At 48.7% G+C, this 27,897-nt stretch overlaps 1 protein-coding gene across 1 annotated transcript in view; it reads left to right on the forward strand.

Moving 5' to 3' along the window:
* LOC311618694 (teneurin-3) overlaps window positions 1–27,897 on the forward strand; it is a gene marked incomplete at its 3' end in the record, with an annotated part of 452,876 nt that overhangs the window by 373,352 nt on the left and 51,627 nt on the right. Inside the window, exon 5 of the mRNA XM_084876249.1 lies at window positions 12,520–12,758. Within this exon, the coding sequence (XP_084732375.1) occupies window positions 12,520–12,758 (239 nt within the window). The remainder of the gene's footprint in view (window positions 1–12,519; window positions 12,759–27,897) is intronic.

Here is a 27,897-nt window from a genome sequence, read left to right on the forward strand (position 1 = left end):
AGTGACCTTTTTATTATTGCATGTTTAATTTAAATATCGAGAGGTCCTGGGCTGTTTTAACGTGAAATCAGTGGCTGCATCTTTTAAAAACAAATAAAATCCCTAACCAGAAGTCTAATGGACTAAACTGGGACTCCCTTTTCCCCTAACTTTAATGGGAATGGTTCCAGACACAGCGAGACAACCATAGGGGCATCAGGGCCGGGTCAGCCTCGCCAATGAGAAGTGTAGGCAGCTGAAACCAGTTTGGCTCAGTGGATAGAGCGTCCGTCTGTGGACTGAAAGGTCCCAGGTTCGATTCCGGTCAAGGGCATGTACCTTGCTTGCAGGCACATCCCCAGTAGGGGGTGTGCAGGAGGCAGCTGATCAATGTTTCTCTCTCATCGATGTTTCTAACTCTCTATCCCTCTCTAACTCTCTGTAAAAAATCAATAAAATATATTGTATATATATATATTTTTTTAAAGTGTAGGCAGCGCCTGCCCATTGAAAATCTGGACCCCTACCCACGTGCTGATGGCCAGCCCCCTGCCGCTGTGCTGAGGAGTAAGAGTCTCGGGACTGAAGATGCTCAGTACATATTCCGGGGAAGGCCTCACTGATGCGGGTTCACTATGGGACGCCTTACCCTTTTGTTGAAGTTTGGGGAGACCCAGGGTACCTGTGGGGAGAGAATATCTCAGAATGTAGAAAAGAGAGGCGAAAGTGAACAAAGTAAGGTTATTGAACACAAACTCTACAATTGTACGGGGACTTCCTAGGCCAGTGGTCGGCAAACTCATTAATCAACAGAGCGGCAAACCGCGGCTCACAAGCCACATGTGGTTTGCGAGCCGCAGTTTGCCCGCCACTATCCTAGGTTAGCAATTCTTTTTCAAAAGGTATGTTTTTATTGATTTCAGAGAGGAAGGGGGAGAGAGGAAAAAAATAGAAACATCAATGACGAGTGAGAATCATTGATCGCCTGCCTGCTACACGCCCTCGACTGGGGATTGAGCCGCAACCTGGGCATGTGCACTGACTAGCAATCAAATGATGACCTCCTGGTTCGTACGTCAAGGCTCCACCACTGAGCCGCACCAGCCAGGCTCAGAATTCTTAATTCATCTTTGAGAATCTCATCATCTGCATTTATTACAAAGAAACAAACAACAGCATAAAAACACCCTGAAAATTCATGTAAAATTACATATGAATAGTCAAAGTCAACTGAGTCCTAGATCTTTTGAAATATTTCATCTTTAATAACTTACGGTATTTTAAGGCCTCTAAAGAGATATGTGTGTGTAACCTCCTACCTTTAAGTGGAATAGGCCAAAATGGGGAGAGTGAGCCCTGGAGCCTAATGATTTGCTGGGAGGTAGGTGTTGACGTTTAAGCCTCACGTGGATCTGTGGCTTACATGCTTCCCAGGAGAGGAGGGAGCTGCCTGGCACTATGGTCACGGTAATTCATCGCCCAACCGGACAGGTTGCGAGTGAACGGAGAAGTGAACACTTACCCTGGAAGGACAGGCGCTGACTGAGGCTGTCCCGGGCCAAGGAGGGCATTTGGTTGTCCTGCTGAACATTATTCCCAAGGGTGAAGTGGCTCTGAGGCCCACGCCGCCTTATCCCTCAGGAAGATCATCAGACAGAGCGGGGGCAGAAGGGCACGCAGCCAGCACCAGCGGACAGGTGTGACCCCAACTCCCACGTTTCCCGTTTCCTTTGTCAACTCGCGGCAAATACTCAACCCATGGTCATCCCCTTTGCAGGAAAGCTTGTGGACCAAAGCATGGAACCCCTAAAACGGCGCATAAACTAGCATCTTTATTTTCTCCTCACATTATTAAGAGAACAAGGGGCAGCGTATATTGAAATCATTGGACTGAAGGAAGTTTTTCCCAAATTATTCCAGTTTCACTTCTTAAACGTAAAATGTTAGACTTAAAGGCAAACCCTATATTCACTAAAACGTGAAGCAAAGGTAAGATTTGGTCCTGAATCCACTCAGCGCATGAGCATCTGTGTGTCTTGGGCAGCCCTACAGTTTGGTTTCCCAACCAGTCACTGAAGTGGAAATCTCATTCTACAAAGTATGCAATGGAGATGCAAGGAGGATTCCTAAGGGAAGTGACGGCAAAAGCATGACTTTCCAGTGTGAGATGATTATTAACCAACTAGAGGCTTGGTGCACAAAATTCGTGCACTGAGGGGAGGTGTCCTTCAGCCCAGCCTGCACCCTCTCCAATCTGTGACCCCTTGGGGAATGTCCGACTGCCATTTTAGGGATCAGGCCTAAACCGACAGTCGGACATCCCTCTCATAATCCAGGACTGCTGACTTCTAACCACTTGCCTACCAGCCTGATTGACACCTAACTGCTCCCTGCCGGCATGATCGTCCCCAACTGCCCTCCTCTGTGGGGCTGAGGGGACTGGGGACTCTGGATGGATGAGGTGGGGCTGAGAGGACTGGGCATTGCCATCTTGTGAAGCTGCCGTGGCAGTCAATTAGCATATTTCTGCTTTATTGGCTGTGGGCACCACCATCTTGTGAGGGGCATGGTGGTCAATTAGCATATTCCCTCTTTATTAGATAGGATGGTAATGCTGCAGCCTCCGCCTGGCTGTGTAGTAGGCAGCATCAGTGATCAAAACGAATCATTCCCCAGGTCAGTGTTTGAAGGAAGGAACCCCACACGTCTGCTAATTTTGTTCTTGCGATGAAAGAAACACACCTTCAGGTTAACGTGAAAGGCAGTTCTTCACAGCCCTGAGGCATGTCATTAGCGGAGGTCTGACATGCTTAGAGGGAATCATTCAGTCTCCCCTTCAGTCAGAAGTTCGAGCCCCCAAGACTCAGGCATTTCAAGGTTAGGCAACTTTTGAGCGTGATGAAGGCACCGCACTTAGAGCGAGGGGGGTCTTTTTTTTTAATATTTTTATTGATTTTTAGAGAGAGAGGAAGGAAGGAAGAAGGAGAGAGAGAAATATCAATGATGAGAGAGAATCATTGATTGGCTGCCTCCTGCACACCCCCTACTGGGGATCAAGCCAGCAACCAGGCATACGCCCTTGACTGGAATTGAACTCTGAACCCTTCAGGGTTCGCAGGCCAACCCTCTATCCACTGAGCCAAACCGGCTAGGGCTGGGGGGTGTTCTTTTGTTTCATTGAAGTGAACCAGCTTGCTTCTCAGAGCAATGAAGATGCCAAGAAAAAGAGTTAATTTTAAGAAATTGCCTTAACTGGTTTTGCTCAGTGGATAGAGCATCAGCTTAGGGACTGAAGGGTTCGATTCCCGTCAAGGGCATGTACCTCAGTGGCAGGCTCCTCCGTGGCCCTGGTCAGGGCTCGTGCACGAGGCAACCAATCAATGTGTTTCTCTCACACTGATATTTCTGTCTCTCCCTCTCTCTTCCACTCTCCAAAAGCATCAATGGAAAAATATCCTCGGGGGAGGATTAGAAAAGAAAGAAACTGCAAATACTGTACTCTCTGATCATGTTTGGTCTTGGATAACCAGCCATCTGTATGAAATATTCATATAAGGACCTTGATACCCATGGGATGGAGGGGAGTGGATTCTTTACTCCTAACACATCTCTGGTCGCTGTGAACAGGATCAGAGTGGACAGCCGTGGGTCTCAGCGTAGGATTTTGGTCATAGCCAGTGAGGATTGAATCCTGTCTTTTTCTGAGTGGGATCTGTTCATTCTGGGTACTTCTCCTTCTCAGTAACTGTTTTGTGAGATTCCTCTTCACTCACAATGTCTGTGAAAATGCGTTCTAGTTCTTTTCCTTACGTGTGAGTGTTTTATCTCTACTTCACGTCCTTACTGCCTGGTGGTTTTACCCTCTCCTGGAATTAAATTTTATCCATTTTTAAAACTGTGGTGTGTTTTCCTCTGCAATTTCATCCTCTGGCTTCACTGCCAACTCATAGGGACCCTGCCAAAGGCAATTGTGTGTCTCTTCCTGCACTTCCTTGTTGTGCCTGGACATGCTTTTGCCTATGTCATGTCTTTCTCCTTTCATTTCAACCCTGTTTTCTACACCATAAGATTAAATTCTGGGACGTGCAGTTAACCAGCTGAGCTCCATAAATTTCACTTGATAAGCCTCTGATTCTGCTTTGACTCTCTTTTAGATTTCTTAGCATCTCACCTCATATTCTGAACCACTTAAAACTCCACCAGAAGTCATCATGTACCAATGACATCCTACACGAATTTTGCTTCCCAGTTTCCAGATGTCAATGAACACATATTGCTGTACCAACCATGAGCATATCTGTATCCTTATCTAATAAAGCAGTAATATGCAAACTGACCATCACTACAACACACAAGCTGGCCGCCCCCATGTGGACATAAGATGGCTACCCCAAGATGGCCAGCAGGGAAGGGCAGTTGTGGGTGATCAGGCCAGCAGGGGAGGACAGTTAGGGGTGATCAGGCCTACAAGGGAGGGCAGTTAAGGGCAACCAGGCCTGCAGGGGAGGGCAGTTAGGAGCAATTGGGCCAGCAGGGGAGCAGTTAGGGGTTGATCAGGCTGGCAGGGGAGTGGTTAAGGGGTGACCAGGCTGGCTGGCAGAAGCAGTTAGGGTCAATCAGCCAGGCGAGCTGTTGAGAGCCAGCAGTTCTGGATTGTGAGAGTGATGTCCCAGATTGGAGATGGTGCAGGCTGGGCTGAGGGACTCATACACCCCTTACCCCCCATGCACGAATTTTGTGCACTGGGCCTCTAGTCTTTAACATAATTACAGATTGATACAGAGGCAGTTGCTAAAATGTATAATTATTCACTTATTTATATTGCAATTGTTTGGGTAAACAATTAAATTAATTTTTGTCTCAAATCACCTTGAGTTCAATCACTGATCGCTCATATTAATTCTGGTACCAGCAGTGAAATGTGTCTTGTTTATAAGCTTTTCATTTAAGACATCTTTCGTGCTGGGATCACCTGCTAGCATGAGAGTTGTCCAATGAGCACATCCATTGAGAAGGGGAATATATCTGAGATCACCACATGCTCTCGGTGCGAAGAGGCAGCTTGTCACTCTCACTGACTCGCTGTGTCCCAGCTAGAATCATTATCCTTTTCTTCTTTTGTTTCCACATAAAATATACAATCTGCATCCTGATGTTCATTACTCACTTGGGGGTGTTTCACTTCCTTCCTTAGAATATTTTTCTTCAAAATGCATACCGTGATTACTTTAAAAGTTATAAAAGAAGAGTCTTTTTAATTAGGAAGAGTCTCAAATATTTCTCTTTATCATTCAGGGATGCATAGGATATTACTTTCTGTAAAGGATTTTCAGTTTTTTTGTAATATATGTATTCCCTGATATTAGAAGCAAAACAATCCACCCATTTTGTTTTCTGTATGTGTTTTTTTTTTTTTTTTTTCTTTTTTTTCTTTTTAATCCGCCCATTTTGAGCAGGCCCCAGCCAGTTCTTAGAAAATGTGCACTCATGCACACCTGGGCACATAAACCCTTTCTGGGCTCATCCTATTTAAAAAGATAGCAGAAATTAAATTATCAAAATGCAAAGAGAGAAATATCGAAGTGTAGGTAAATTGTATCATTTCTTAAGTGTTTTGGCATTTTTATCGTTTCTTTTTTTTAAATATATTTTTATTGATTTCAGAGAGGAAGGGAGAGGAAGAGAGACAGAAACATCAGTGATGAGAGGGAATCAATTTCTTAAACCCCTGGTTTAACTTATGGAATGGGCGAGGGGGGGGCGGGGTTTGTTCCCCTCTTATTGGTGACCTGACCCTCCACTACCTGAGTTCACCAGGCTCTGCCTAGCCCTGTGACTCCATAGCCAGCCTGGAGGGCTGGTCCCGGATTGGGGACCGTTTCTGGTCCCGCTGTGACACACTGCACAGGAGAGGTCACAGCTGTGGGATGAACCCCTTTGCAGCCTTAGGCAGATGCTAGGGTTCGGGGCTTCTCCCGAACATTCCAGCAGCCTCGGCCACCTCCCGGCTCAGGACAGATAGACGCTTCTTCCCGGCGGGAGGTGTGTAAGCACAGAAAGCTACCACGCGGGTTGTCTCGGGGTGTCTGCTGAGAATCAGTTGCTAAAAGAGAAGGAAAACAGCTCTGACCGGTTTGGCTCAGTGGATAGAGTGTCAGCCTGCAGACTCAAGGATCCCAGGTTCGATTCCGGTCAAGGCCATGTACCTTGGTTGTGGACACATCCCCAGTTGGGGGTGTGCAGGAGGCAGCTGACTGATGTTTCTCGTTGATGTTTCTAACTCCTATCCCTCTCCCTTCCCTTCCTCTCTGTAAAAAAATCAATAAAATATATTTGGGGGGAAAGAGAGAGAGAGAAGGAAAACAAACGAAGCCGCCTTGACTGAGAACAGAGTTCTCTGCAGGGGCTTAGGCTTTCTTTCTTCCATTTTCTGCCTCTGTCGCTGCCAGGAATTTTGTGTTTCCTTGCCTCATTATCTAAAGCACGCTGTTTAAATGAACTGCTTTTTCAGCTATTTAATTAGTTATAAACACATTGCTAAATAAACATTCAACAGATGAGCCAGTTGGCTGTGGAATTTAAAACTCAGACTTTAATAGTGAAAATTCGGAATACTGTGGCCATGCCATAGAGGGGTGCAGCATGCTGGGACAGCAGTTACTGTCACCTTTCCATCTTCCCGGGAGGGCATTTTTAAAAATGTACACTGACCCGTATGTGGGGCTGTGTTAACCTAGGCCTAGGCAATACTTTAGTAAACATACTCTCAATTATCGACCAGTAATTAAATGAGTGGTGATGGGCAATATGGAAGGAAGAGAACACACAGTTATTACTAGTATTCTGACAAATTTTAAAATGTATTTCATCTTAAAGTGAATTCTGGGCACACCATCTGTTGTTTCGGAATGATGGGGTGACGGAAACTCCTTTGAACTCTGCAGTTAATTTTAGCCTTCATCTACTCCCAGGTAAATGGAATCCACCAGGGCCGGACTCGTTTCCTTTGGGTCTGGAAATGGCATTTTGGAAGAGTCGTTTAATGTGGAGGGAATCTTGTGAGACCTCTCGTAAGCCTCTTAAATCCAGGAAGGTGAATTTTGCCTGAAGGGAGAGGAACCCATCCCTTAACATATTGTAGCTCTTAAGCTGATATGTAAGAACTTTGGATTCTGGAAACGCTGGATTTGACCAAATCTGGCCAATCGTTCTCCTCACCAGAAAGCCCCCTGGAAGTGTTGGAGACAGTGGCGTTAAAATCCAGTGCCTTGGTGAGTTGGTTCATCTTTCAATGCTTTGGCGTGCCTCTGTATTTATTAAGGACACACCACTGCCTCCTGGCCCCTGAGACCGGTGGGCACGAGAGCAAGGGGAAGTGTACCCCTGCGATGGAAAGTCAGTGGCCAGAGTATGTCTCTTGCAACAACACAAGTAAATTTGTGTACAAATAAGTTAGAATCTCTTTTAAGATAAAGCAGTCTTCAGTTCCACTCATACTGATGAACTAGAGGCCGGATGCACGAAATTCATGCTAGGACTCGGCCCTCAGCCACGGTGGCCTGCCTCCGCTCTTGCAGCCCCAGCTTCATCTGGAAGGTGGTTCAGCCATCCGGTCTAATTAGCATATGATGCTTTTATTATTACAGATAATGGATTTTTTAATATTATTACATCTTTCTTTCTGGCAATATCTCACAGTTGCATTTTGCTCTAAGGAAAGTGATTTCACCCTAACACAAGCCTGGGCCTTGACAGAGAGCTTTGCCGTGATCACCAAAGCAGACGAGCATCTGGTACCAATTCCAAAAACCTCAGGGGTTGAAACAGAGATGTCTAAGCTGACGTTGGCGTGTGTCCGGCTCATTGTGTTTGCACACAGCAAGTACATGTTTTTAGTGTCAAGGCTAAAATAATGTGGTAGCGTCCCACAGGCCCGGGTTCAAATCCCATTTCCCGTGAAGAAGTGACCCAAGCGTCTTTGAATAAAACGATAACAGAGTTCCCAGGGAAGGTCTTTATTTTGGTCCCTATAATTGCCAACTTTTAGTTATCTGTTTTTTATTTTATTACTAGAGTCCCGGTGCACAAAATTTGTGCACTAGGAGGGGGGAGGTCCCTAGGCTGACCTGTACTCTCTTGTAGACTAGGAGCCCTCAGGGGGATATTCCACTGACAGGGAACAGGCCTAAGCCGTCAGTCGGACATCCTCAGGGCTGCCATGAAGATGGGAGAGGCTCCCGCCAATGCTGCTGCAATCACCAGCTGTGAGCCTGGCTCAGGGCTTCTAGCTGAGTGGTACTCCCCTGGGGGAGAGCACTGACCACCCCACCAGGGGACAGCTCCTGCATTGAGCATCTGCCCCTGGTGGTCAGTGTGCATCATTGCGACCGATTGTTCCACCATTTGGTTGATTTGCCTTTTATTATAGAAGTTCCACTTTGCTCTTTTCTCTTTTTTTATTTTATATATTTTTTTATTTATCTCAGAGAGAAAGGGAAAGGGAAAGAGAGATAGAAGCATCAATGATGAGAGAGAATCATTGATTGGCTGTCTCCTGAATGCCCCCCACTGGGGATCAAGCAATTCGGGCATGTGACTTTGACTGGAATCAAACCTGGGACCTTTCAGTCCCCGGGCCGATGCTCTATCCACTGAGCCAAACCAGTTAGGGGTCACTTTGTTCTTTTCTTTATCTTCTCTTTATCTCCTTATTATGTTCATGCTTTCCTTTAAGTTCCTCAACCTATTTATAATAGCTATCTAACATTCTTATCTGCTTTCAATCTTTATTGGTGGTTTGTTTGTTTTTAGTCTACATTTTCTGATTCCCACTTTGCTGCTTCTTCCCAGTAAGTGCTGAGTGTCTAACCTTTTGTTCTTTTAAAGAGCAGTTTGCCTGGAAGACAGTTAAATTGACTGCAGACCAGCTCTCAAGACTTGAATGTAAGCTCTGTTGGTATGGACTTACGGTGGCCTTTAATCTAGAGCTGTTTAGCCTTAATATCAAGACATGGCCCTTCTGGGGTCTGTATTAACTCTACCAGGTTTTAAAAAAGGCCTCATTACTGTGTGGGATCAGAACTCCACCATCTCTCAATTCTTTGTTAGTGCTGGGACTTGTTTAGCCTACTGCTTCCTGGTAGTTTGTTCCGTCCTCAGTAATTGTTCTTTGACCAACCACTTGAAATCTCATTGTAAGTATGCAAGGCACAATATTCAGATAGAGATGCAATGAGACTCCATGCATGTGTGGGGCTCTTTACCTGGGCAATGCCTTCTCTCTGATACATGGGCCCACCAAGCCCAGCCCCTGCAGCCTCCCTGATCCTAGACCTGTTTCCCCAACTCAGTGAGACCACCGTGCTCTGTTTAGAACCCCCTTCCACGTACTGTGTCTGATGCAGACAGTTTCTTCAGGCAGAAAATCAGGGACATACGTGTTAGGGCTCTCTCCCTTTGTTTCCCTTCTCTGAGCGGTCAAAACTCTGCATTGCCAGCTGTCCAGTGCTTGCAACCGGATGTTTCATAGACTTTGTCCCATTCTTTCTTTATTTACAATGAAGGAAGGCACCCCACTTCATCTGGAAGGACACCCGATCTAATTAGCATATTACGCTTTTATTATTATAGACTAGATGCCCCTGCAGGAAAATTTCTGCAATAGGGCTTCCTGCTGCGGCCTCCACTGCCCCGCCTGCTTCTCTCCCTTCTCCCTGCCCCACATGCTTTCGTCCTTCTCAGCAGCCCTACTCCCCTTCTCCCCACCCGGCCTGCTTCTCTGCCGTCTCCACCACCCCATTTGCTTGCTTCTCTGCAGCTTCACTCCCTTCTGCAGCACTTGGCTTCTTTCTACTCTATCTTCAGTCTTCGCTCTGGCCTGAATTCGCAAATTAACTGCCATCTTGGTTGGGTTAATTTGCATACTCGCCCTGATTGGCTGGTGGGCGTGGCTTGTGGGTGTAGCGAAGATATGGTCAATCTGAATGTTTCTCTTTTGTTAGAGAGGATTGTAATTGCTTACTGTTAGCTGTCGCTCCTTGTCCAAGGTGCTTACCTTCTCCAGGACTCACGTTTTGCCTCGGCACAACAACGGTCACCACTTTATTTGTTTTACAATCTTTATTGAGCAGCTACTGTGTCCCAGGGACTTCCTGTCATCCTGGAATTCCTCCGGGGGAATAGGAAGTACTAGAGCAGACAGACGACAGATGTGTGCAGTGGCTAGATTATCCTTCCCCATCGGCCCGGTACACTAACCTGTGTTTTACCCGAAGCCCTCACCTTGGACACGTCACTCAGACAGCCGGGCCTCTCCCCACCTCTGGGCTGCGGGTGCAGGGTGGGGTGCTCGGGTCTTCTCCGGGAAGCCGCTGCGTTGCCATGGCTCCAGCTCCCTCCTTACGGATCCCCACGTTGCTGCCGAGATGGCCGCATTGCTCTCCGTGTGGCCGCTCGGGGCCAGTGCGCGCTCTGCCATGTCTTTGCCGCTCTTGAGGCCATAAACGTAACTACTTCGCACACTAAGTGCTGAGACGCAGGAGCCACAGGAGCTCTCTGCAGCATGCCCCAGGCACTCCACAGCCACGTTTCTCCATGGGACGCCTTGGCCTCTGCAGGTGTCCGATGTCCTGGTCTCCTCCGGGCTCCGTCTTGTAGGGGAGCGGGCGGGGCCTCTGTCTCTGGGGACCAGGCTATCTCCTGCCTTCACCCACCCACCCCCCTTACCTCTCCCGGATCCATCATGAGGAAATATCGTCATCTACGGGGAATCTTTATCTCCTGGAGTCTTTGTCTTTCAAACGGGGTGATTATCTCCCCATCCTCTCTGCTTCTCCTTTTCTGCGGAAATCCTTTCTAGTGCCAGGGACTGGCTTTGGCCCTGGACCAACGGCTAGCTGCCACACTTGTTTCTGGCGTCATCTGGCTATTCTCTGCTAGTCCTGTGCCCTCAGCCCTCAGGGGTGTCATGGAAATGGGAGTGAGAGCCTCAGAGGTCTCTGGAAACTCTCCCCGTCACTCCCAGACTTGCCACAGAGCACTGGGCAGATTCGCTCCCCAAGCTGGGGAACCCATGGCCATTGTCACCTCTCCTGGTCAGGGGAGAAGAGGGGGACCTTTTTATCTCCCACCGTGTTCCTCCCAAACATCATGGTTATACCCAGTCTGCTCCACTCCCGCCCCCCACCCCTAGTCAGAGCATCGGGAAACCCCATGCACTCAGATGGTTTTTACTTCTCATCTTGTCTGTGTCTCCTGGCAGTTTTTGGAATTGAGAGGCCGGGCAGAGCAGGGGGACGGGGGGGATTTCAGAAGGAAAAACATGCGTTACCTAGAATTAATTATCTCCTTTCTTTAACCCACCAAGCTGGAGGGTCCGTTCGTGGAGGGCGGCGAGGAGTGGAGTTTGCCAGGGACACGGGGAACTGAACCACCCGCGGCCTGGGCATGCGCTTGTGCTTACAGGAGCACGTACTCTCGTGGGGTAGCGAGTGCTCCTGAGGCTGTCAGGTCCGAAGAGGAGTTTCTGCAGGGAAATGGGGAGAAGCTCTTAAGGCAGCTCGAACAGGGCAGTTCCGGGATGGTCTGTGCAGGAATGGCCCGGTCAGAATAGCTGTCCAGGCTGTCGACTTCCCTGCCTGATGGAGGGGACAGCAGCCGGCATTGTCAGGCCTCAGCTCTGCTGTCCGCACTACAGACCCTCTTTCCTCAGTCTTTTCATGAGTTGGCTATTTTAAAAATTTTTTTTTGGTTAAAATATTTGCTTTGTGTGTGTGAGAGAGTGTGTGTGTGTGTGTGTGTGTGTGTGTGTTTAAAAGAATCCTATTGTTTTATTTTAAAATATATTTTTATTGATTTCAGAGAGGAAGGGAGAGGGAGAGAGAGAGAAACATCCATGATGAGAGAGAATCATGGATCGGCTGCTTCCTGCACGCCCCGCACTGGGGATCGAGCCTGACATCCGGGCCTGTGCCCTGATGGGAGTCAAACTGTGACCTCCTGGTTCATAGGTCAGCACTCAACCACTGGGCCACACCAGCTGGACTAAAATATTTTATCAATTTCCAGGTTTTTTAAAACAATTCGAAGTAGACAGTTAAAGAGACAGGAGAGCAGACACCCTGCCATCCGTCCCCACGTTCTCACATACGTGTGCCTGCTGTGGGTGCTGATATGTAACGCTGGCACGTGTGCCCACTATGGATGCTAATATGTAATACTGACACGTGTGCCTAGTTGTGGATGCTGACGTGTAATGCTGACACGTGTGCCTGCTGTGGGTGCTGATGTGTAACGCTGGCACGTGTGCCCACTGTGGATGCTAACATGTAACGCTGACACGTGTGCCCGCTGTGGGTGCTGACGTGTAACACTGACACGTGTGCCCACCATGGATGCTGAAGTGTAACACTGACACGTGTGCCCACCATGGATGCTGAAGTGTAACACTGACACCTGTGCCCACCATGGATGCTGAAGTGTAACCCTGACATGTGTGCCCGCCGTGGGTGCTGACGTGTAACGCTGTTCTCCGTCCCGCAGGCACTTCCTATTCAAAACAGGGACGGGCACCACGCCGCTGTTCAGCACCGCGACCCCGGGATACACCATGGCTTCGGGCTCCGTGTACTCGCCACCCACCCGGCCGCTGCCCAGAAACACGCTGTCCAGAAGCGCTTTCAAGTTCAAGAAGTCCTCCAAGTACTGCAGCTGGAAGTGCACGGCGCTGTGCGCACTCGGCGTGTCCGTGCTCCTGGCCGTGCTGCTGTCCTACTTCATAGGTGAGCGCCTCCATGGGGGAGGGGGGTGTCCGTGCTCCTGTCCGACTTCATAGGTGAGCTTCGGGGGGAGGGGTGGGTGCTGGCCGCGCTCCTGGCCGTGCTCCTGGTTGTGCTCCTGTCCTGCTTCATAGGTGAGCCCCGCGGGCCAGAGGCGGAGTGCCGGCCAGAGCCGGGCGCTGTGGTCTGCTTGCACTGGCCTGTTGACTTGGCCCGGAAGCCTGTGCTGAGGCCATGTTTTCTGGGGAGGGAGTTGGTCATGATTCGTTGTAATGACAGGGTGGTTTGAGTGATTTTCAACAAATCTGGGCAAGTAGAAACGCTGCGTTTGCATGAAGAGCAAGTGATGTTCTTGGACGCAAACCCTAGTGTGTGTCCGTCTGCCTCCGGCCTGGCCCTCATGGGAGCAGGGTGACCTGGGCCATTTTACCTTCACCCAGCGCACTCCCAGGGGGACCCGGGGCAGGCGGCTCCTGTGATGTGTGGTCAGCAGGCACTCTGCTTCCTGTGACGGCCACGTCCCCCCTCCCGCCATCCTACACTCAGAGGCATCTCAGGCTTGTTGTTGCTTCAGTCAACCCCTACGTGTAAGTCCCCGCACTGGGCACCGTGGCTTCCCTCGGGAACACGCTCCTGAGAACCGGGCATCCGGGAAACAAGGAAGGGATGCTTTCCTTGCTCTGGGTGTGGATTGGTCAACTCTGCTGACACAGCCCCGGTCACGGTGTCCGCTGCAGGGACCCGCCGCCGGGAGGGCTGTGGGAGTGGCCCCCGTCCCCTCTGCCGCCTCTGTCGCCCAGAGGAGCCCTCAGCCTGCGGGGAACGGTTTAGCTGTCGGACCACCGCCGATGCAGGTGGACTTCTGGGGGGAGGGAAAGGCCCAGGAGGTTGAAATGCCAATGGTGCCCCCCCGAGAGAGAGCCCAGGCCGCGTGGCGGGTCCGGGTCCTACAAGAACCACGGTCCCTGGGGCATTTTCAGGTTCTCAGAGCGATGGGTGCTGCCCCGTGAAATTCCATCGCTGGAGGAGGTATCCCGCCTAAATTCCATCGCTGGAGGAGGTATTTCGCGTCTAGAACAGGCTAATGTGTATACGGGGGACCGGTTTCTGTCCTCAGCTACAACACTCCATAGTTTGAAAACGGAAATAGCCAGTTAGAGCTGCAATGTTTAAGAGAAAAATGGAATTGTAGAGTGTGAAGCAACTTCAGAGATAGTGGAGCCCAGGACGGTCGCTGGGAGGCTTGTGTGCACTGCTTCCAGTTCTCTGAGCCCGCAGACACCACTCATCCATCAGGCCCTCTCTCCCCCGGCCCTGCCACAGCCTCATTAGTCCCGGGAGCCACTGTCCGTCCAGATGGCACCTGTTTGTCTGCTTTCCAGCTCAGGGAACTCCCTCCTTGTGAAAAGGGTCAAACCAGCTCCCAAAAGGTGTTTCCCGGGGCCGAGATCACACACCCATGAAGCAACGCTATGCTGTTTCATAACGCTCAGAGTCAGTGAGGGCGGCCACACAACACCCATCACTCTTCAGAGACGGATTGCTCGAGTTCAGCCTGGAAATGCGCACCTGTGAGGAGGGCCTCTCCTAGTTAGCTGGATAAATGATGTGCATTTGTCAGCACTGTGCTGCTGGAGAATCTTAAAGGGCCCTGATATATCGGTCATCAGGGGCATGGAATAAGTTCAGCCTGTGTTTTTGCGGCCAGGGCTCGGCAGCAGCTGTCCGTCCTGCTCCTTTGTCTGTTTGCATCTTATGAACAGGGTCCTTCTCTGCGCACCTGGAGGTTGGCTGTGCTACTGGCTGTCTGTATGCACCGTGGGGTCAGCGAAAAGTACGCCAGCCCTTGTGCTCGGTGAAAACCGGCCATTCCAGCATAGATGGCAGAATGAAATGTGTCGTGACATTCCTTTTTCTCCCGGACATGTTTGTGCAGGAAAAGTGCTGTTTTATTAGGTTACAGAGCACAGCTGAGCAATGGATTACACACCATTTCTCACCGCAGCCTCCTCCCTCGCTCCGAGTGGCTCTGCATTTGGAAAAATGCGTTTTGCCTGAGATGCGATGGCAGCATTTTAATGCTGATGTGACTTGGTCACTTCGTAGAGGAAAATATACTGCCTGTAGTTTAGAGGACTGAACATGGTAAAGGAGAGCTGATAAATCAGTAGTTTATGGTATCCTTGGACATAGGAAATTAAAGACATATTTAAACCTGATTCAAAGGTGAATGAAGACTCCGAATATACCCACTTACCCCTGGGAGAGGAGGGAAATGGGAATATGATAAAGCAACCACTCAGGACTCTATTCTGCCAATTCAGAAAGGAGAAAATGTACTGAAACCCATTCTGTATGGTGGCACTCTTCCTATGAAAGGCGCTTGGGATGAAATGGTGCATGTATTTGTTCGCATATAGAAACACAACCCTCTCACCCACGGGCATGTTGGCAGTCCCGCCATGTCTGCACTCTGTGCTGACTTCAGTGTGAGCTCTATTCATCTGCAGAAAATGCCAGTTTTCTCTGTCTGGCATATCGAATAGAAACACAGAAATGATCGAGAGGCGACTTAAAATTCAGTTCACTCGATAGCCAGCTCTGTATAAGCATATAGGCAACGTCTGAATTGGACCCTAAACTGGGGAAAGCTATACCAGTAGATCACACAGTCAATTTATTTCACGTTACGCATTGTTGTTGGTTTTTATTGCGACAGCAGCAGAATGCGGGACTTTGTGCTTACCCTGGTATGTGTTTATTGCCGTACATCAGGAAGAAATCGCTGCCAAATGGGTGCAAATGTAGGAAGTATGCTCCTCTCCTCCTTCCCAAAAATGACGTCCCTTACTGTTACCTCTGTATGAGGTCAGCGGAGTAAATGACACGTGAGGAGTTCTGTGCACAAACCACTCAGCTACAAGGAGCTCCTGAGTTGAAAAGGGTTCAAGGACATCGACAATAAGAAATACTTTTAGCCCAGCCTGTGTGGCTTCAGTGATTGAGTGTCTACCTGTGAACCAGGAGGTCACGTTTAGATTCCTGGTCAGGGCACATGCCCAAGTTGCGGGCTCGATCCCCAGTAAGGGGTGTGCAGGAGGCAGCCCATTAATGATTCTCTCTCATCATTGAAGTTTCTCACTCTCTCCCTCTCCGAAATTAGTAAATATATGCCTTTAGCATCAGTTGAACTTGAGCATGTGAGGAACATAAGCATCTTGCGTGAGAAAGGCGGTGCTGCTTTCTGTTCAGGGCTCTCATCTCTGCAGAACGTAGCCGCAATTTTCCACTATTGCCAAGAGGAAAGCACAATACAGTATTTACACCACGTCCGTGTCACGTTGCATAAATACTGAATCGGCGTTGCATATGTCGCTTGCTTTCACCTAGATATTGTGTTTTCAGAGCATAATGGACATCAAGAGGAGCGAAAGGAAGAGTAACTGGCATATATAAGGTTGAAAAAACAAAACTATGGACTGCTAGCAATGTTAGGAATGAATTCAGCATAAAGCCTTTACATTCCATTGGATCTGTATTCAAACAAAAGGTCTTATCCTGGACTCTGAGATAAAATAAATTCCAAATGCATGTACTCTTTCAGCTTATTTATTGTCCTACATAATCTTGGAATGTCTACACACCTCAATCTTCTGCCTCAACAATGAGACTCCACGGTTTCGTTTCTGCTCAGTGATTTCGTACTAAATTGCTAATATAACACCAGAGAAAGGAAGGACTGTCCATCCGTCCAATGCATCCTTCGTTCAGCATTTGTTTATTGAGTGACAGCATCTATTGGCTGAGGCAGGATGAGAGACACAGCAGGCAACAGCATGGATTATACCGTGAGGAAGCAGACACCGGGCACTTAATTCTAACCATGATGACTGGGTAAAAGGGGGCTGAGGAGGAGGGCACGGAAAACGGAGCTGAGTGAGCCCGAGCACCCAGAAAGGCCTCCTGTGAAACCAGAACAGTGACGAGGGCTGTGTATTTTAACAAATGCCGACATGAGGACAAATCAGAAGTGTGACCACATAAGCCGAAAGGTGGCCTGGAAAACCAACCCTCAGGAGTACTAAAGCCAATAGAGTGCGATCAGTGAAAAGAACACCTCGCTATGTCCGAGGAGGACGGATTGCGTTGCTCATCGGTTTTCTTTGTTGAGTGGGTCCAGCGACAGCCCTTTTTGCAGGGAGGGAGCAGTCACATAGGAAGCGGGAAGGAACCTTACTGTGGGAATGCTGGCTGTAGAAGGAGATGGAAAACCACCTTGAGGATTTGCAGTCTGTTCCTGTATGTTCCTTCCCCTGGGTTGTAGAGAGTATGCATGCATGCATGTGTTAAGTATCTACCTAATAAAAGAGTAACATGCTAATTGACCATGCCTTCGTGACGCCCACCAGCCAATCAGGAGTGAGTATGCAAATTAACCCAACAAAGCTGGCAGGTTGATTAGCATATGCAGGCACCAAGCAGCCGGTGGCAGGGTGGGATGCTTGTGTCATCGCCATGGCGACAATGCAGACGTTCTGCACCACCCCGGCTGCTCCGGGCCTCTGGGCAGCATGGAAGGCGGAAAGGCAGCTCCAGGCCGGAGCGGAAAGGTGGCTCTGGCCAGAGCGAAGGCAGTGCCGGCAGCCAGGGAAAGAAAGGCCCGTTCTGGCAGGAATCTTTGTGCATCGGGCCTCTAGTTTTATTTATAAAATATCCCCAGAAAATAGTTTCAAAACTGTTCAAAGAGATGTTATCTCTGGATTTTTTCCCCAAACATGTATGAGTGATCAATTCATCTGTGTTGATGACATTTTAAAAGCACATGTTGTTTCCGTATGTCAGTAGTTGTTGGGAGAGACGGGTCATGTGCTCTGCGGTTGATAAGCAAAGAGGTCAGCGTGGCCAGTGCCAGCCCCGAGCGGGGCCGGAGGCAGAAAGGCCATTCCTGTAAGACCCTCCCCTTGTGCGTGTGAAGCCCACATGCCGGTTATCTCAAGGAAAAAATAAATTAAATATGTAAATACAAATGTACAGATAACGATACATTTTTTTTAAAGTAAACACATTTTTTTTTTAAAGTATAGAAATCACTGCTGAGGGGACTGGAGCTGCGGCAGGCATTTCCTTTGGGTCTTGCAACCTCATTGTAGACCCTCCATCCCCTCGTTAACCACATCTGTGGCTTCGCCAAGCTCGCTGCTCAATGGAGTTAGTGAGCCTGTGTGAGTTACATCCAATCTGTCCATGGACACTAACTGTGCTAATCAGTCACTTCAAATAGCCCCAAATTGTACCATCGTTTTCTATGTTTAGGATAAAGATATTTTTAGGGGTGTTTTCCTTCTTCAAAGAGAGCCTTTGAGGTCTTAGCAGAGAAGCAAGGCGATGTGGCAGCGGGGAAGGTGACCGCTTGCTTTTAGAAAGGGCGGCTGAGCCCAAAAGCACAGAGGCCGGCCGGCTGTGAGGCCGCCGCCCGGGGACCAGCGACCAGGCCTGCCTGAGGATGTTGCTTTGGGATAAATGTCCATGGATGTCCCATAAGCGCCCATTAGTAATAGTTACAGCACGTGTGTAACCAAGGGACCCTCCTCTCCCTAAACCACAGCGGTGCGGGGAGCTTAACCCTGGACTCCCACGGCCTTTCCCGCCCTGCCTGGGGGTGAGGTGCTCAGGGGAGACCCAGGTGACCGTTACTATCCCTACCGGGTCTCGAAGGTGGTGCCTTGGGTGCAGCTCCCCCTGCTCCTCTTGAGAAACAGAATGGGTAAGGGCAACACGGAGGAAGGGTTTGTTGATGAATGAATGACGAACAGCAAGCTGCATGGATGAGTTGTGCCCAGATTTCTGAAAGGTCATTGGTTTTATTTAAAGTTGCAACTAGACAAAGACACCAGCACCACACACACACACACACACACACACACACACACACACAGACACACACGCACACACACTCACAGGTCATATTACCCTTCTCAAATGTAAACTTTTGGAGGAGACATGGACTAGGAGGAAGGGGATAATGTTCTGTATTTTGCCATATTTTAATATACCAACCTCCCGCCAACCATCTCCATATCAATAAAGGTGGGCACTTTGAATAATGATGGTTTAAGTGCCATAAATTTTCAAAGAATTCTGATTTTCAGATGTAGCCTATTTTTGTGCAAAGTCAGACTAAGCCAAGAGGAAATTTTGTGCGTGAGCAGGTCATCAGCCTACATACATGCTGTCCTCTACCAGAGGCTGCGGCCAGGTTAACTCGTCAGGAGGAGAGGAGGCGTGAAAGGCAGTCAGTCCTGCCAGCCTCTGGACAACGGGATCCCCGGGCTCCTGCGGCTGAGCTGCTGACGCCTGCCGCTCAGGAGCCTCTGTGACGTACATTTCCCCATGTTTTGGGGAAGCAGGGAATTACCCATCCACCCGTGAACGATTTCCTTTTGCACTCAAAATGTTTCTGTGTCCTCTTCCCGTATTCTTGAATGTTGACGTCTGTCACCTCGAAGACCCTCCAGAGTCTTGATCACGATTGGCCGCTTTGGGCAGCTCATCGGGATGGTGCACGCTCTGTGCTTCCCGTCCGAGTGGAGCAGGGATGCTTCCGTCACTCAGAGCGGACCCCGGAGACGGAGAATGGAGGCAGCATTAGGAGAGCCGTCTGCCGGGAAACCCCGGCTCCCCTGGCGGACAGCTGGGACCCGTCTCCCAAGCAGCACGCTTAACGGAACAAAGGAGCCCCCACAGTTAGGGAAGAAAACATGCAGCCAAATTTAAAAGCAGGTTTTGGAATGTTGCTGTTTGTGAAAGAATGAGTCGAATATTCTGGCAGAAGCAAGCCTGCCCAGCAACATGACTGTTAGCTATTTTGACATCCAATATGATTCTCCTTTATTAGTGACAAAATGCCAATAGGAGAGAAAGGAAAAATACACAGCATAAAAACAGAAAATAATAGCAACCGTTTTTTTACCTCTCATTTTCTTCTTCCCCCCCCCCTCCCCCGTCCCCGAGAAAATAGCTTATAAAAGTTATGATTGGACATGTTATCTTAAAATACTCAGGGGGCCTTGCTGCATCGGGTGTTTGTTGCTTGGAATAGTCAAACACCTTGTGGCTGGGATAATTCCCTTCTTCTAATGACCATGAGAGTCTGTCTTAATGTGAAAGCCTTAAAAAGAAACGCCGATTTTAAAATACTATGTGTGGGGGAGCAAGGTCGGCTCTGTAGATATTAGATTAGCCTTTGAGCGGATAACGAATGAGAATGGGGTGGAATGCCTAACACATCCCGTCAGCATGCATGTGAACACAGCAGGGCATCCAAAACAAAGGCTAATTTATGGAGAACTATGTATGTCTAATGACACGTGAGGCCAGCGGGGGTCCCAGCCTCCCCCACGCCCGATACCCAGCCTGCTTTCATCCCCATTGAAACGGGGCTGCATCCCGGAAGCGCGTATCCCATCTAATCAATGCCCCGCGTGTAAAAGGTGTTTTTGTATATTTTTGTAAAATCTAGTCATTGCACATTGTGCATTATGTATATTTATATATTCATGAAACTACAACATGAAACGAAGAGACTTTGTTTTCAAAACCCAAGGTGCCGAGGCAACATATGCGTGCATTGGTGATTGGACTTCCCGTAATTACATTTTTATTTTAAAATGAAAACGAGGGAACCAGCGTTTGTATGCAGATACACTGTCATCCTTTCTACGCCAGGTGGGGTTTTCCCCAGGCTCCCTGATTTCTCCTGGGAAAGATTGGTAGTTTGGCCCACAGCGACATCTCAGAGGAGGGTCTGGGAGAGACCTCGGCGGTCCTCTGGCGTGGACTGGCGATGATCATCTGGCGTGGATGGCGATGATGGTGTGACTGAGAAAGCCTGGGAGAGGCCCAGGGACTTCCCAAACACTGCCCCAGGTGGAGCCTGAATGGTCCCGGGACCGACCTGCTTCTCTTTTCCTAAGAACAAAAGGCTCCTCTCCCAGACGCCCGGACGATCTGCTAAAAACTGTGCTCTTACCTCTGACACCTCAGATTCAGATTTCCTTTGCATCCCACTTCTGATAGCATGCTCCTAAGGAATCTTTCTCAGGAAGGGTGTGTGTGTGGCGGGAGGGTTGGGTGGGGCAGGGGATGGACCACAGCGGACCCCCAGGTGAATGACAAGAAAGGGAAGCTTTAGACCCAAAGCTGCGTGAGTGAATGCTCAAGGTTACGCAGGCTAAAAGGCTAAACAGCACGGAATTGCAGGCATTTGCTGGATATTTTTCAAGTCGGTTTGTCTTACCAGCGCCGGCTCTCATATTATCTCGTAATTGTGTCTTTATGAGAATGCTTGGCCTTGTAATAGTCAGCAGCGTTTAGCCAGTAATGGCGGTCATGCTAGGGTCGACACTCTGAAGTTGCCAAAACCGGGGTGCAGTCTTCATGAGCTCCCCTCAGGGCCTTGGGGCCGGAGGGTGCCTGCTCCGCACGTCCCCTGAATGGACCCAGGGTCCTGGCAGATGGCTGCACCTGGTCAGCAGCTGCCCCCTCCCTCCCCCCTCCCATCCGTATTTGGCAGGATCAGGCCTGAGAGCGGGCCTGCGGTGGAAAGAGCAGCCGCTGAGAACAGCCCCCGAGGCCCGGTCCCCCGAGACGCGGTGACATTCCGGCACCTGTCCTCTCACGGGGAGCAGAACACGGCCCTGGTCGCTCCGCGGTGCCATGTGTGTAATTTTCCTCTAATGACATTCTGGTTCCCAGCCTTCCGCACGCTGGCTTCTGAGTCTCAAGCCAACACGTGTGGGTTAGAAACAGCTCCGTGCCCTTTCTCCTCCGGGCGGAGGCGAGTCTCCGGCCACAAGGCCCTGCCTCCCCATCAGCCTGGAAGACGCGAGGAGGCACACAGTGATCGCTCCCACCTGCCCGGGCTCGGAGCCGGGAAGGAGAAGCCTTCAGACAATTCCACGGATCGATCGTTCCATGCATGCGGTCTCCACATTATTTCAATTAGCGTGTTTTTCTCAACATTTCCTGGCAAAGCCTACGGAACGAAAGACTGTGAGAGGCTGTGGGATGAATGCCTTTGAATTCTGCAGGGAAATTGTTCATGTGAAGCACATTCTGATCGTTACAGTCTTAGGATGCCACCAGCAACCTAAGACATAACCTAAAGTAAGCTATTTGGCTGGTAGCAAAACAGGTGGCAATAGTGATTGATGGGTTAGCATGCATGTGCACCTCGCCTGCCGTGGCCACCATTGGGATTTTGTTATCACTGATACAGGTGGTCATGTAAAATGTGTGCTTATTAATTTTGGAGTGTAGATGGCAAATGCCAGCTATTACAACCAATTTAGAAGACTCGTGCCTGGGAATCACCCTGGCAAGGGGTTAGGGGAGGTGGGGACACACCCTCTTAGGCTGTGCTCTGTGTGAGAGGGACTACTTTTAGACGGAAATTTTAATTTAAGCGTAACACGCATTTAGAAAAGTGCACAGCCCATCAGTGGGCACAGCCATGGAGCCCCCTCCAGGTAGAAAACTGGGATGTTACCAGCACCCAGAGGCCCCGAGAAATCGCCCGGCTCTATGGCTCCCCTCCCAGTGGGGAGTCAGTCACCCCGGTGACTTGGTTCCCACCAGCTGTCAGCTCCTGCTTTTGAACTGAATGCACATGGACTCGCCCAGGAGTCACCTTGTTTTGGAAGTGTTGTCTGGCGAAGGTTATGCTTGTGAGATGTATTCATGCTGTTGCAGCTGGCAGTGCCCGGCCCCTTTGCATTGCTGTGTGCAGGCTGATCCCTTTGCGTGCAGTGTGGAACCCCTTTGTGTGCTGTGTGGAACCCCTTTGTGTGCTGTCTGGAACCCTTTGTGTGCTGTGTGGAACCCCTTTGTGTGCTGTGTGGAACCCTTTGTGTGCTGTGTGGAACCCCTTTGTGTGCTGTGTGGAACCCTTTGTGTGCTGTGTGGAACCCCTTTGTGTGCTGTGTGGAACCCCTTTGTGTGCTGTGTGGAACCCCTTTGCGTGCAGTATGGAACCCCTTTGCGTGCTGTGTGGAACCCCTTTGCGTGCTGTGTGGAACCCTTTGTGTGCTGTGTGGAACCCTTTGTGTGCTGTGTGGAACCCCTTTGTGTGCTGTGTGGAACCCTTTGTGTGCTGTGTGGAACCCTTTGTGTGCTGTGTGGAACCCTTTGTGTGCTGTGTGGAACCCTTTGTGTGCCGTGTGGAACCCCTTTGCGTGCTGTGTGGAACCCTTTGTGTGCTGTGTGGAACCCTTTGTGTGCTGTGTGGAACCCCTTTGTGTGCTGTGTGGAACCCCTTTGGGTGCTGTGTGGAGGCCACTGGGTGACTTCACTATAAGATGTGAATCGCTCACTGCTAGCTGCATCGGGGCAATTTCCAGTCCGGGGCTTTTACAGATAAAGCTTCTGAGAACATTGTTGTTCGTTGCCTTTGGGTGCCATGTGTGCATATTTCTGTAGGGGGTGTAGGCAGACTTTTGAAATGAGTGGGGTCTTCACCATTTCTAAGATTTTTAATATAGAGCAAATACAGTTCAGTGCCAAATAAGCAGTAATCATGCAAAATGCAACCATTTGTAGTTGGTAAATATCTTGTATGTAGAAGCCAACTTTAGCAAATGAATAACTTCTGATTATATTTGCTACAATCAATTTGTGTTAAATTTTTTAAAACTTCCTTAATGTGAAAGCTCCATTTTCATTCAGTACATTTCTGATGAGTAGGAAAGCAGCACAGTGTCGATAAAGGGACCTGAAATTGGGTCAGGAACCTGGTATCCTGAGTCCTCTTACCCAGTAATGAAGACATTGGGTAACCCGCCCTCTCTGCCTGTGTTCCATCCTCACACAGTGGGGACACGCACATTATCGTCACATCACATTATGGAAAGACTAGAGGCCCAGTGCACGAGAATTCGTGCACTGGAGAAGGGTCCCTCAGCCCGGCCTGCCCCGTCTCACAGGATGACCTACTGACGGCTCTGTGGGTGGCAACTGGGCTGATCAGGGGAAGGCAACCCCCTACCCCCCCATCACCCATCTGCTGCAGCCTGGGTTCATGGCTGCCTGAGCCACAGCTGCCATGAGCCCTGGGCCTCTCACCTGCCTGAGCCACAGCTGCCTGGGCCCTGGGCCTTACAGCCGCTGTGGTTTTGTCCAAATGTACATCCGGATGGACGTCTGGAAGACATCCGCCCCAATTAGCATCATACCCTTTTATTAGTATAGATTACAGTCTTCAAGGTGTTTTAAAATTGAAAAGCACACTGACTAGACATAGGATAGTATCTCATTTATCCACAATTCCACTCTTCCTCGGATAACACTTAGGATACAAATACAGCCCCGCCCCATTCAGATCTCCTAAAAATATATGGAAATAACAATATAAAAGTACAAAATGTAATACCATAAACTTTTAAAGGATTCAATCTACACAAATACTATTTCTATAACTTCCATAAGTCTAGTGTTCACGTATGTAATTTTTAAATTGTTGTTTTAGGACTCTGGGTTGACCACAGTATCTGCTTCATCATCATCATCATATTATTATTGTAAAAAAAAAAAAAATTAGGACAATATAGGTATCTGGGAAAGAATTTGTATGGGAAGAAGGACAGTGCCTGGGATGCACACATGTGACCTTTGCCCTCTCACTCTACACGCTGTCTCTGCCCGGGTGTCCAGCCCGTGGCCATGGGGAAGTCCCGCCTCACTTCCTTCCCTGTGGGTTCATGCTGAGCCCTGCGGTGGCATGGAGAGGAGTGCTGGAGTGTGACCTTTGTTCTCAGAAGGTCTGGGTTCGAGGTCAAGATCCACTGCTTACTTGTTTGGAACCTTAAACTCTTAAAAAAAAAAAAAAAAAAGCCTCCGTTTTCTGAGACTTAACATGAAAAAAGGTAACATCCACTATTGATGGGTCTTTGTGAAGATTGAATGAGGAGATAATGGGGTTCACACCAGCACAGCACTTGACCCAGAGCAGGTGTCCATGACTGTTTTATTTTTGTAATATCGCATCGCAGTGTTCTCACAGCGGCCCGGAGAGCGGGTCAGTGGCTGACAGGTGCCTGGTTCCGCTGCCAGCCCGGTCTCCCCACCTCAGCTCTCAGCCCAGCGGGGTGAGGGACCCAGAGCGCATGGGGCTCCCAGCCACATCCATTTGCGTTTCCCTTATTACGGCCTGATCTGTTGTTTCAGTCTCAAACCTATGGGCACAGAGCTGCACGAGGGCCCATGTAAAAGCATCACTTCCTCTCCCAGCGCCGTGAGCTGTTCCACTGGAGACACCAGGATAACGGGCTTTGAACATACCTGGCGGTTTAGACGTTTTGCCTTAAAGACTTTGAGAAGGTCTAACTGGTGTTAGAGACTTCAGTTCTTTCGATGTAGAATTTATTTTGTCACACTGCAAATTCTTTAATAATTTATTGATTGTTAGAGAGGGAGGTGGAGAGAGAGAGGAAAACATTGATCAGCCGCCCCCTGTGAGCCCCCTACCAGGGATGGAGCTCACGATGGGACTGGTGCCTCCTGGTGCATGGATGATGCCCAGCCAACTTAGCGACCCCACCAGGGCACAGCTGGTTCTTCACACTTCGCAGGGTGGAGCAGTGGACACCTCATATTGAACCAGGAAGCCCTCCCTGGGGTCTCAACACCGTTGCTTGGACCTCTCGTTTTGTCATCTCGCTCTTTTTCAGACTTGAAATACTATAGTTCTGCAATGTTTGTTGTCCACCTCTGCTAGTCCTGGCTCTGGATGAGCACCGTGTCTCCAGCCTGGACTTCTTGGACTTGTTCCTTGGTTGCATAGCCTCCTCGGAGTTTTCTCCAGATGGAACGTTTCCTCGACTCTTTGTTGTGACAGTATCTGTAGTTGCCTGTAGCCTCTCTTCAGTGGGTAGGCACCTGCCTGCATGGCCTTCTCACAGACTGAGATAATGTTTCCAGCCGGACCTCCAGCTTCTTCTGACCCTCCTCTTCCACCCTCCGTTCAGACCTGCTTTGGCCAGGGATCCGTGGTACCACCCTGAAGGTTGGCAGCCAGGCCTGCCTGTGGCTTCACGTCTACCCTCCAGCTCGGCCTGCAGATACGTTTTAGTTCACCACTTTTCTCTTTGTTTGTCTGTCAGAACATTGCATGCCATGTTACTAACCAGTGCTTAGTGATTTCTGGAGCATTTTGACTTTTATGAGTTTGTTGCCTCCACTCCTCTCTCTCCTCTTTTCTTCTTCTCTCTCATACTACCTTGAGAGTGAATCTCCCTGACACTCTGAATGTGTATAAATATCTTAAATTACATATAGCAAGAGCCAATAGCTTCACTAAATTCCAACCAGCAGTATTTTCAAAGTACATAATATTCTAAGACCAGGCAACTTGTGGGCCTCTGTCTTCAGTGCAGTGTTAAACAAGATGTAATATTATTGCGTATAGTTCTCATTAGATGGTGTCTTCAGTAGAACTGGAATCCCATTTTACTGAGATTTTCTATAATGAATATATATATATATAATAAGCTGTTACCCATCTGGCAGAAAATAAAATAGCTCTCCAAACATACACATAGCATTACTTTTAACCCTTGGCATCTGTGTATAATCTATGGATTGTCTCTCCTCTTCAGACCAATAAAATGAGCCAATCTCTAAGAGGACTTGTTATGCTCTGTGAAAGCACGGGGTGAAGACACGTCATTTTGTGTGAGAGCCTTGACTCCGTGGGGGTAGTGATTGTTGCTCCACCCAAGTATGTCTGTCCGACCTTCCCTCTAGGCCCAAGTGGCGCCCACTGTTTTATTCAGAACTCGCGGAAGCAGCTGAAGCTTGACAAACGTACGACGTGGTCAGTGTTTAAAAAGCTCTTGACATGTTGCCACTCAAAGCCTGCTAGTCTAGTGCAAAAATGGCATCTGAAGTCATACCTCTTGGCCCATTGACAATTTGTAAATCCAGGCGTTCCATAACCTATATCTTCATCCTTGAAAAATCGGAGTTTAAAAGAAATTGCTGACAGACTGGGATGGAGTCAGGGAGCATACGTGTAAACATTAGTCACAGATACACAGGGTAGATGTAGCTACGTTGGCATCTGTGTCTGCTGTACTTCTTACTAGGTCATGATTTTATATCAGGTGTTGTCAACAGGTAAACAGGGGAATGATCATGGAAGGTCCCCAAGCTGTTGAATCTTTTTTTAAAAAATTCAATCTAGCCGGGACTGGTTTGGCTCAGTGGATAGAGCGTCGGCCTGCGGACTGAAAGGTCCCGGGTTCAATTCCGGGCAAGGGCGTGTACCTTGGTTGCAGGCATATCCCAGGTGGAGGCTGTGCAAGAGGCAGCTGATCGATGATTCTCTCTCATCGATGTTTCTAACTCTCTATCCCTCTCTCTTCCTCTCTGTGAAAAATCAATGAAATATATTTTTTTTAAAAATTCAATTATACATAATAATAGGGGACTTTCACTCACTATTTTTCATATTCCCTCAGGCAGAGGTTGGCAAACTACGGCTCGCAAGTCACATGCAGCTCTTTGGCCCCTTGAGTGTGGCTCTTCCACAAAATACCACGGCCTGGGCGAGTCTATTTTTGAAAAAGTGGCATTAGAAGAAGTTTAAGTTTAAAAAATGTGGCTCTCCAAAGAAATTTCAATAGTCGTACTGTTGATATTTGGCTCTGTGGACTATGACTTTGCCCACCACTGCCCTAAGGCAATCAAATAATGAATAATATAGTACTCTTGCCTTAGCCACTTACGTATGTGTCTTATATTTATTACATTTTCCTTTGAATAACTATATATTCTTATATATTGATACAAGTGTTTTCTTAGATTTTAAAACCTCAGGAAATAAAACTCATGTATTGGACAGATATTTAATAAAACCTACTAGGTAGATGAACAATATTAACTGGTGAATATAATAGAATCAGAGGTATGGAAGGGGAGTGAACTGATGATTCTCAGGGAAAAGAGAGCAGGGGGTGCGGGAAGAGACTGAACATAAACTGTGCACCTAGGGATGAGGAAAATGGGGGATGGGGAAAGGGCAGAGGGTGGGGTAGGAACCTGGTGGAGGGGGGGGAAATGAGGAACTTTTGTAATAATATGAACAATA

The sequence above is a fragment of the Pipistrellus hanaki genome, assembly GCF_964339955.1.
Source record: "Pipistrellus hanaki genome assembly, chromosome: 3".
NCBI classification, from domain to species: domain Eukaryota; kingdom Metazoa; phylum Chordata; class Mammalia; order Chiroptera; family Vespertilionidae; genus Pipistrellus; species Pipistrellus hanaki.